This window comes from Sapajus apella, unplaced genomic scaffold, assembly GCF_009761245.1.
Source record: "Sapajus apella isolate SASKATOON/1434 unplaced genomic scaffold, GSC_monkey_1.0 scaffold205, whole genome shotgun sequence".
NCBI lineage: Eukaryota > Metazoa > Chordata > Mammalia > Primates > Cebidae > Sapajus > Sapajus apella.
This window is the reverse complement of record NW_022437145.1, coordinates 459,944-470,493: the sequence shown is the minus strand read 5'-3', so window position 1 is coordinate 470,493 and position 10,550 is coordinate 459,944. Positions and strand designations below refer to the sequence as shown.

At 47.5% G+C, this 10,550-nt stretch overlaps 1 protein-coding gene across 3 annotated transcripts in view; it reads left to right on the top strand.

The window, feature by feature from the left end:
• The window catches only part of TCF20 (transcription factor 20), a 110,916-nt gene that overhangs the window by 93,681 nt on the left and 6,685 nt on the right, over window positions 1-10,550 (top strand). Inside the window, exons 4-5 of one of the 3 annotated variants that reach the window (XM_032270203.1) lie at window positions 6,980-7,029; window positions 8,153-8,247. In XM_032270203.1, coding sequence (XP_032126094.1) covers window positions 6,980-7,029; window positions 8,153-8,203 — 101 coding nt within the window. In that variant the 3' untranslated portion in view covers window positions 8,204-8,247. Of the gene's footprint in view, window positions 1-6,979; window positions 7,030-8,119; window positions 8,248-10,550 lie in introns of all 3 variants that reach the window. The other 2 variants (XM_032270202.1, XM_032270204.1) reach the window with 2 other exon arrangements.

The window sequence follows — 10,550 nt, the reverse complement described above, 5'->3', positions numbered from 1 at the left end:
TGTGTGTGTGTGTGTGTGTGTGTGTGTGTGTAAATGATCCGACCTGGGTAATTAGCATACCCAACATCTCAAACATCATGTTGGGAACATTTGGTATCTTCTGGTCATTTGAAACTATACAATACATTGTTGTTAACTGTTGTCATCCTGTAGTGAACGCTAGAACTTATTTTTCCCATCTAGATGTAATTTTGTATTCTTTAACAAATCTCTACTTACCCCTTCCTTTCCTTTCCTTTCCTTTCCCCTTCCTAGCCTCTAGTATCCTCTGTTCTACTTTTTATTAATACTTCTATAAGATCAGCTTTTTTAGTTTCCACGTGAGTGAGAACATGCAGCTTTTAACTTTCTGTGCTTGACATAATGTCTTCTTGTTATTTCTTGAGCATTAGATGTGTCTAAAACCATCACACCCAAGCAGCCCCCATAATGCCTGTGGTCACATTTGAGGAAAAGTGGTGGGAGAAGGCAGCAAGTAGCATGGTACTTGTCATCTGCGTGCCCCCTCTCTGTGCTTCCCCAGGAGGGAAGCAGGGCTTTCCATGGAGGCAGCTTTGCTGTCCCTAGGAGGTGGGGTTTGATTTGAATATGATGGGAAGGGGAAGAGGGTATGGCTGACTGCATGATGGGAACAGGCAAGAGGCATAACGCACACGGAGTGGGGCCGCCAGACTTGGATCAGGTCTCAGAGTTCATCCTGCCCACCCTTCCTTCCAGCACAGCAGTTACTGCAGCTCCTGACTTTTGTGTCAGCATGTCTCCATTCCTCCACATCCTTCTCCTTGCCCTTACCTCCCGCTTCCCTCTTTTCTCTCCAAGCCTCTGTAGGAGAAACAGCTAAAAAGAACAAGAGAGGTATAGAGGACAGCGCTGTTGCCAGTTAGATTCTTATAAGTGTGTGTGTTCACACATACATGTGCACTGAAGGGCAGCTTGATGCCAAGGCACTACTTGATCAGAGGAAAAATAGGAAATCAGAAATAGAGTGCCATGTGCAGTGGTTCACACCTGTAATCCCAGCACTTTCAGAAGCTGAGATGGGAAGAGTACTTGAGCCCAGAAGTTTGAGAGCAGCCTGGCCAACATGGCAAAACCCCATCTCTACAAAAAATAAAAAAAAATTAGCCAGGCATGGTAACTCTTGCCTGTAGCCCCAGCTACCCAGGAGGCTGAGATGGAAGGATCATCTGAGCCCAGGAGGGGCTGCATGAGCCGTGATTGGGCCACTGCACTCCAGCCTGGGCAACAGAGTAAGACCCCATCTCAAAAAAAAAAAAAGCCTTAAAATATCCGTGCAGGAAGTTTGGGTTTTAATCCATCCCCTTCATTCTCTTTTCGCCTCCAAATGTTTTCATGTTGAGTCTAAGTTGTAATTTACCCTGGGTCATGGTCTGCCATATTCAGTAGTACAGCAGTTAAATCCTTCTCAAGAGCTAACCAGTTAACCAGGTATGGTGGTTCACAACTGTAATCCCAGCTACTCTGGAGACTGTGGCTAGAGTACTGCTTGAGGCCAGGAATTCAAGTTCAGCTTAGATAACATAGCGAGAACTGGTCTGTTCAAATAAAAATAAGTTTTTAAAAGAGCCAACCAGTTGCCTTTTCTCGTTTTCATTACCCGTAGTTACATCAGAACATTGTGTTTTCTTCCTGTAGTCTAGTGACTAGGAAAGGGGGAGTGGTAATACAAATAAGTTTTTTGTTTCTAGTTGAAGAAAATGGCTTTTCGGTGATTTTTTTTTTTTTTTTTTTTTTTGAGACAGGGTCTAACTATGTTGCCCAGGCTATACTCAGACTCTTGGACTCAAGCGATCCTTCCAAGTAGCTGGGACTACAGACATGTGCCATCATGCCCAGCTACATATGAGGATTTTTAAGTATTTTTTTATGGTTTATTTTATATTGGGAATACTTTGAGTGTTGACTCTCCCAGTTGGCAGCTGGGTAAGAAGTGGTCTCCCAACTGAGGCTGTGTTCAGGGATACATTAGGGTGAGCAGACAGGACAGGCAGGTACCACATCCCACCCAAGCACACTTCAGCAAGGGCGTCCCCTCCCCCACCCCGGAGGTTGTCCCTGCTCTTGGTTCATAGCCTGCCTTCTAGTGCAGTTTCTAAGATGTCAGGCAGCAAAGTTCAGCTTTGCAGTGATGAAAACGCTTTAGCTCTGCACTCTCCAATGTGGTAACCACAAACCAGATGTGACCATTGAGTCCTAGTGGGACTGAGGAAATGAATTTTTTTTTATTTTATTTATTTATTTATTTTTTTTTTTGAGACGGAGTTTTGCTCTGGTTACCCAGGCTGGAGTGCAATGGCGCGATCTCAGCTCACCGCAACCTCCGCCTCCTGGGTTCAGGCAATTCTCCTGCCTCAGCCTCCTGAGTAGCTGGGATTACAGGCACACGCCACCATGCCCAGCTAATTTTTTGTATTTTTAGTAGAGACGGGGTTTCACCATGCTGACCAGGATGGTCTCGATCTCTTGACCTCGTGATCCACCCGCCTCGGCCTCCCAAAGTGCTGGGATTACAGGCTTGAGCCACCGCGCCCGGCTAATGAATTTTTTTTTAAATTTTAACCTAAGTGGCCATGTATGGCTAGTGGCTGAACAGCACAGGCTTAGAGCTACCCTCATCAATCCATGTTCAGGTGGTATGGGTTGGGATTCTTTGGAAAGGGCCATAGGGCACTGGAACATCCTCTCCTCTAATGGAAGCTTGCCCAGGTTGCCACCCCAGCACACCAACAGAGAAGCACAGGACCTTCTTTATTGAGGGCTTGTGAGTAAATGGTATCTATCATTTTCTGTTTTGGGGGGCCCATCTTGGTAGCCTGCCTAGTTAAGCCGATAGCATCTCTATTTAATAGAAGTTGGTGGCTGACTGTCCCAAAGAGACAGAAGGGTCTGGGGTTGGGAGGAGTAAAGACAGGGCTGTTGGCCTCTGGCTTTGCTGCCTCTGCTGCTGTGCACTATGCTCCTTCATTTGGAGAGCTGGGACCAGAGGCAGCTTCACAAGATGACCATGTCTTGGTCATTGCGGTCTTTTTGATGACCCAAGTCACAGTGACCCAGAGGCCTGCACTGCTCTGTGGGGATGGATGTTTGTATTATTCCACACAGTCTTCTTGGAAATTGCTCTCTGTGTATGATGTAACTTTGTATCCAGGAAACAGGTTTATTGATTGACTTTTCTTTCTAATCATAACTAAAATAGGTCCTTGATTTAAGAATCCCTAATCTCCCTATGGAGTAAGGAGCAGTATAACATTTTCAGCTCTACCTTGCTGTCAACCACCCAAATCTTGAAAGAGCTGTTGATGTCTCATGGAAAACTTTTATTACTGGGATGTCTCCATAGAAACAGAATCTCTGTTTCATGAAGATCTGTGCCGCCTGCCGCCTTCCCCCACCTGATGTCCATCCTGCATTTCTGACGTCGTGGTCAGCTGTTCTGTGCTGCTTGTTTTGTCACAGGCACAGGATTTGGCTCCAGATGGGGGTTACAGTGACAAGAGCATGAGCTCTGGTTTTTTTTAAAAAATTAATACATTTATTAAAGTGAGCCCCAACAATTAAGACAGAAGAGAGAAACAGGCTGTGGTAGCTCATTAATAATTCCACTGTGCATAAAGAACCTTGCATAGAGGGTTTTTTCTTTTACTCTCATGAAAAAACACAGCTGGGAATTCTACTTTCTGCAGCTGTCTTTGCAGCAGCAATTTAAAGCTGCTATCTCTGCTGCACACTTTGATCTTGCTAGTGCAGTCAGAGCCCTGGATGGGTTGTTAGGAAATGCTGGTGGTCTGGGTCCTCCCTGAAGGACAGCTGTCTGGATCACAGAAGCCAGTCCCAGTGCCAAGAGCCCCATATTTCCCTCCTTATGGCCCAGGAGCCTGAACCTACCCTTCAGCAAGGCAGGGTGGGGCTGGCAGGCCCCTGTGTCCCAAGCCCTGCAATGTGCCAACATGAGGAATAACAGTAGCACTGGGGTAGAGTGTAGGTGAATTTGAGTGTATCTGGTACCCAACAGATCCAGAGGACATTAGATCTTGTTTTTCCCACCTCCCTCCTTGAGCCCACCATCCTCAACCTGGGAGCAGGTGGATGCATGCGGATATTGAAGCTTCACAGAGCTTGTAATGAGGAGCTCAGTAAATCCACCCTGCCTTTGAGTTTAAAGAGATGAATGAAAGTGGCCTTCTCTTCTGGGGTGTTGATGTTTGTGTCTGCAAGCCATCTTGTTGATTAGGCCATCTCGTGGGTCTTTCTGAGCTTGGATGATCTCGCAAGCTGTTTACTTTGACTTCACTGTGCAGAATGCTGACTGGGCCCTCTGGACGGTATAGGACAGTGCCTGGGCCTTGGAAGAACAGAGATTGAGAGACCAAGACTGGCTGGCCATGTAGGTGCAGTTGCCTGTTCAGAGTGCTCAGAAGAGGTTTTACTATACCTACTGCCCTTCACTCTTCCCTCCCAGCAGGGACTGGTAAGAGAAGCTCCCCTGTGCCCTCCAGGTTTCTGAGCTTTCTAGCTATGGTTCTGGCCCCTGCCAAAACCTGAATTGCAGTTCCTGACGGCCTGTGGGCATGTATGAGAACAGAAGGGGTCATTGTCTGCACAGTGTTTGTGCATGGGAGGCCTTGTCAAAGATGGACACTGCCTCAGGCAGATTGCTTTAGGAGACTTCCATTTCCAGATGTATCTAGCATTAGTTTCAAGTTGTCTTTAGTGTGCACTTACAGTGTCTTACTGGTTTCTGCTTCTAACTCAGAGGGAACCTATTTCCTAACATTAGGCGTGTTTTATTAATGGTCCATCACAGCTAGTCACTGTTCCATGGCTGTGAGGAAGCTGAGCCACCTGCGCCTTTCTGATAGCACCCTTTGCCACTCATGTGGTCCCCATCCTCATTTGTATAAACCCCTGTGGCATAAGCACGGCCATAACAACATGTGCTGTACTGTGTCTCTTTGGCTCAAAGTAGAGACTGAGCCAGCATAGTGCTTGCTACTGGAGCCCAGGTAAGAAGAGAGCATGTCCCCTGAGCTCCAGTTGTCTGGCTCCCGCTGTTTATAAACTCTCTGGCAGATTGGAGCAGCAGGAGTCTTGGTCACACTATGTACTTGTGGGTTTTAAATTAACACATTTCATTTACTGCCTTGCTAGTTGCTTGCTGGGGGAGAGGGTTGGAGGTTAGTGATAACTTGCTAAGCTCTTGGGCCCACAAAGCCAAGAAGGTTGCTGCCCGCTCTCTTAGATATTCACGGGCTCCAACGAAAGGCTGTGATATTCCGGGTCTGGCCAAATATAAGAGTCTTTTTTACTTGTTTTAGGATACTGGGACCTGAAAAGTCTTCATGTGTATGTTCCTTGCTTATTATTATTGCACTTGAATCTGTGGGCACACAGGCTGCTAGTCTGGATCTCAGTTTAAATTTAACAAGTGTAAGTACCATGGCTGCCTCTTGCCATGGTGCCTGGGAGCTCTCTGAGAATGTGTTATCAATATTTATTAACATTCTGCCACCACGTCTTGCACCAGTGACCTGGCTGTCAGTCTCCAGGAGCTGTGGTGTGCAGAGTGAACTCATTAATTAGATTTCCTTGCCCTGATCTGCACTACCCTTGTGTGAGAGCTCAACTCACCTGGAGGCAGATGTGTCCTTGCTGCCATCCAGGATGCTGTCATCATGTTACAAGTTGGAATGAATCATTTTCCTCCAAGGATTAAAAGCATCTTCACAGGATTTTACCTTCCTCTGAAGCATTTAGGGTGGATCGTGTGATTTGTACTGGAGACTTCTGTGTCTCCATGGGTCATAGGGCAAAGGTGACAGTGGGGTTCTCAGGCCTGGCCACCTTTCTGTCTCACACACCTGGGCTTTCTCTATACAGAGAAGAAAAGACGATTCCAGATTTTCAAGTGTTTTTACAAGGAGGCTTTGGCTTGAGCCTGAGAAATGGGGTTAGCCTAGAATCAAGGTTGTTTAAAATAGCATTTATTGGTGATATCATGGGACTATAGAAAAGATAAAATTTAAATCAGCTGTATCTTATTACCCAAAGAGAATGATTGTTATGTATTCATAGATTTCCTTTCAGTCTTTTTTTTTTTTTTTTTTTTTTTTTTTGAGATGAAGTCTTGCTCTGTTGCCAGGCTGGAGTGCCGTGGCACCATCTTAGCTCACTGCAACCTCCAACTCTCTGGTTCAAGCGATTTTCCTGCCTCAGCCTCCCAGGTAGCTGGGATTACAGGCACACACCACCATGCCCAGCTAATTTTTATATTTTCAATAGAGACAGGGTTTCACTGTGTTGAACAGGCTGGTCTCAATTTTTTGATCTCATGATTCACCCGCCTCGGCCTCCCAAAGCGCTAGGATTACAGGCATGAGCCACCACACCCAGCCTTTTTTAAAGACAGTCTTGTTTGCCCAGGCTATGTTGCAGTGATGTGATCATAGCTCACTGCAGCCTTGAACTCCTGAGCTCAAGCAATCTTCCCACTCAGCCTCCCAAGTAGCTGGGACTATAGGCAAGTGCCATCACACCCAGTCTTTCAGTCTTTTTTAATAGTAACAGGGTCTCACTCTGTTGCCCAAGCTGGCCTTGACTCTTAGACTCAAGTGATCCTTCTGCCTCAGGCTTCCAAAGGGCTATGATTACAGGTGTAAGCCACCATACCCAGCCCCTAGTCTGTTTTTTTAAGGTATATACACATTTTAATAAAATTAGTGCATTTATACATTTGTATATCCTGGTTTTTTCAAGCAGTTTTGTTTCATGAATGTTTTTTTTAAGTGACGGATGTTCCATCATGTTAAGGTATCATACTCACTTGGGTTGTCTCTAATGCTTTCCTGTTAGAAGTAACACTGTAGGTACCTCCTGCCTGACCCTCTCAGTCCCAGCCAGCATGAGCACACCTGCGTCCAGCTGTAAAGTCTCCATCTGACTGTCCCCTTCTGTCTTGCAGATTGTTTGCTACATGAGGAGAACTTCTCGGTGAGGTGCCCTAAGCACAAGGTGAGTCAGGGGCCCCAAGAGCTACCAGCGGGGATGGGATCAAGGGTGGCTCCTTCTGAAAGACCCAAGGACCAAGTGTTGTAGGGCCTCACCCACACCTGTCCCCACCTGTGCCTCCGGCTACCAATCCGCTCCTGGACCTGGGAACATGGAGGGGCATGATGCTGAGGGGAGACCTGTGGCATGGGGCCAGCACTCTGAGTGGTCTGAGGATGCCAGAAGAAATGTATTTTGGAGCAGGGGTGTGTTTGTCTATTCATTAAGAGAAGTGAAAAGATCAAACTCGATCAAGCCACTGATTTCCACTTTAGGTTACAGTTCACAGGTTGTTAGGTAAGACTGGTTCTTGGCCTTTGAGGCCTATGTAGAGGCATCTTCCCAGACTAGACGTTGAGCTGACCCCAAGGTTCTGGGGAAGCTCATGGTCTCTTCCAGGCTGTGCTTCTGCAGAAGCAGCCTGATGCACAGTGAATAGGCTGCCTCAGCTCTACTTCCCAGTTTATTTAGAAGGTGGTCTTGTGGTCACTTCCTTTAGGAAAGGGTGAGGTGAGGGGTGAATGACCTGTTTGTGGATACCACATATATGTGTGGGGAGGGTGTATATGGAGAGGGAGCCCCAAGAAAGGATCAAAACGGAAACCACCGCCACCTGATGTTTCCTGCAGAGGCTGCACTATGTCTCTGGCTGAGGTCACACTGACACCTGGTGGTCACTGGTCACACGCAGTCTTAAATCTAGTAGGGCCCAAAGTACTAGGAGGTTGTCGTCCAGAGAGGTCTGTCCTCAAAATGCTCCTGAAGGATGCTTGCTTATGCTTTTTTAAAATAATTATTTCATGGGAGGGTCCATCACAGGATTTTATATTCTCTTTATTTTTATTTAATTTGCATGTTATTTTTAGAACTCTCCTTTTTAAGGGTCACATTTTGCCTCAGAAAACCCTGTCTGAATGTCTCCTGTTTGTCATCAGGACTGACTCTGCCTTTTCTTTCCTTTTCTGTGTGCCACTCCTGTCCTCCCTCCGCCCCCCCTGATTTCCGCTCTATCCTCTCCCACCTGTCTGTCTCCTCCTGGCTTTGCCTGTGTCAGCCTCCCCTTCCATGCCCTCTCCCCCCCTTGCAGAACAAGACCGCGAAAGGCAGCCTCAGCACAGAGCAGTCGGAGCGGGGGTGAGGGGGGCAGTGTGCTCGTGGGAATGGAAAGGACAGCAAGCACAGGTGAGTCGGGGCCTCTGGGCTCCCTGCACCCTGCCCAGCTCCCAGCGGGCCTTGTTGCCTCTATTCTCCTGCCCGCTTCGGGCTGTGCCTCCAGCATTTCGTTCCATGGATGGCAACACCAGGTGGATGCAGTGTTCTTCCATTGGTTACTTAGCTCCCCCAGAATATCTGTGGAAAGTAGTGGGAGCTTCAAAACTGTCCACTGCCAATGGGGTGCAGGGTGACTGTTCGTGAAGACAGCCCTTCAGGGCACAGCCGGCCAGGGGTGGCCTTGTGAGTGGTGCTCCTGAGGACAGGATACAGCAGGCTTTTGGGTCTCTTTCTTCCAGACAGGGCATCTTGCCTGTTGCCCCTGCTCTTTCCCCCATCTCAGAAAGGGTTCCAGTCAGAGGCCTCTTCTTTTTAATTTACTGCATTTCCGTAAAGTTTATGGTACGTTTTACTTTGAAAACAACAGAACTCTCAGTTTTGTTATTTGAAATCTTTTTTCTCCAGTACTGTGAAGGATTCCTTTTTGCAGAAGTACAAAGGAAAGGAAAATTATCAAAGATTTATTAGACTCTAGCATCTGATTTAATTTTACTCTTAAAAATCCCGAGGCTGGGCATGGTGGCTTATACCTATAATGCCAGCATTTTGGGAGGCCAAGGCAGGAGGATCGCTTGAGTCCAAGAATTCAAGACCAGCCTGGGCAACAGTGAGACCCTGTCTCTACATTGTTAAGAAAAAATTAGCCATGCATGGTGGTGCACACCTTTAGTCTCATCTACTCAGGAGGCCGAGCCAGGAGAATCAGTTGATCCCTGGAGGTTGAGGCTGCAGTGAGCCATGATGGCGCCACTACATTCCAGCCTGGGCCACAGTGAGACCCTGTCTCCAAAAAAAAAAGAAGTTATTGTGATTGAGTTGTGCTTGCTGTGAGTTTGTGTAAGACTGTGGTCAGGGCCCTCTCAGCAGGCATCTGTGAAAACAGGATGGTAAGACTTGGGTCTCTCAAAGCCACGGGCCTCCAGGCTCCACACTGCCCCTTCACCCTCCCTGCCTCACTGAGGCATGAAGGGAAATAGACTGTAAAGAAGAGGAAAACTAAAGTGTAACTTGTGGCACTTGCTGCTACAGGATGGGGCAGGAGGACTAATTGTCTCAGAATTCTGTGTTCATTGAGGGGTCATTTCTCTCTGGGAGGACTTCTGTGTTGACCTCAGGAGTTTGACCCACACAGCTGCGCTAGACCTGTCCCTCCGGGCAGCACCATGTGCCTGACCACCTTCTGGATCGTGCCCTTCCCCTTTTACCACTACTGGCTTGCAGAGAAGGCCCCTCGGCTGCCGCACAGTTTGAGAAGTCAGGTGGGGGCTGATAAGTAGCGTCTTGATAGGGCCTTAAGTGTAGTGCCTGCCTTTCTCTTTCCTCTTCCAGGGAGTAGGGCTGGCAGTGAAGGAATCAGAGCAAAGCAGGGAGGTAGGTGGAATCCATTCCATGTGTTCCTGGGTCACAGGAACCAGATGAGCAAATGAAGCCTCTGGGACTTCTGAGTATGTTGCCACCATCGGCAAGTAGCTACTGGTTTTCTAGAACCTGCTAGGCTGCACTGCCTGCCTGTCCCTGATCCTTTCTCTGAGATTAGCCCTCAGGGCAAGGCAGCAGTTGGGTAGTTTTTTAAAGAACTGTTGCTGATGGCACTCCTGCATGTCCGTACACACTTGAGGGTGTTGCTGTGTCTTCCCATTGATGCCCCTGTGTCGGCCCCAGCCCAGATGGTTAGAGTCAAATTCTATAGAGGACTACGATGAGTATTTCTGGAATGTGTTCTAGAAGACCTGGTTAAGGAAACAGCTTAAGTGTTTTTTGTTTTGTCCTAAAATTGCATCTGCGTTTGAGAAGAAAGTTTGGGCCCTGTGCCTGGTGGACAAATCTCTTTGGGATTTTGTTCATCACCTGTTTCTCTTGTCATTCTTGGGCCTTCCTAGTTGACAGTGTCCTTGACTTTTTTTTTTTTTTTTTTTTTTTTTTTGACGGAGTCTCACTCTGTTGTCCAGGCTGGAGTACAGTGACACAATCTGAGCTCAGTGCAACCTCCATCTCCCAGGTTCGAGCGATTCTCTTACCTCAGCCTCCTGCATAGCTGGGCTGCAGGCGTGGGCCACCATGCCTGACTAATTTTTGTATTTTTTATAGAGACAGGGTTTCACCATGTTGCCCAGGCTGGCCTTGAACTCCTGACCTCAAGTGATCTGCCCACTTCAGCCTCCCAAAGTGCTGGGATTACAGTTGGGAGCCACCGTGCCCCCAATCAACTCTTT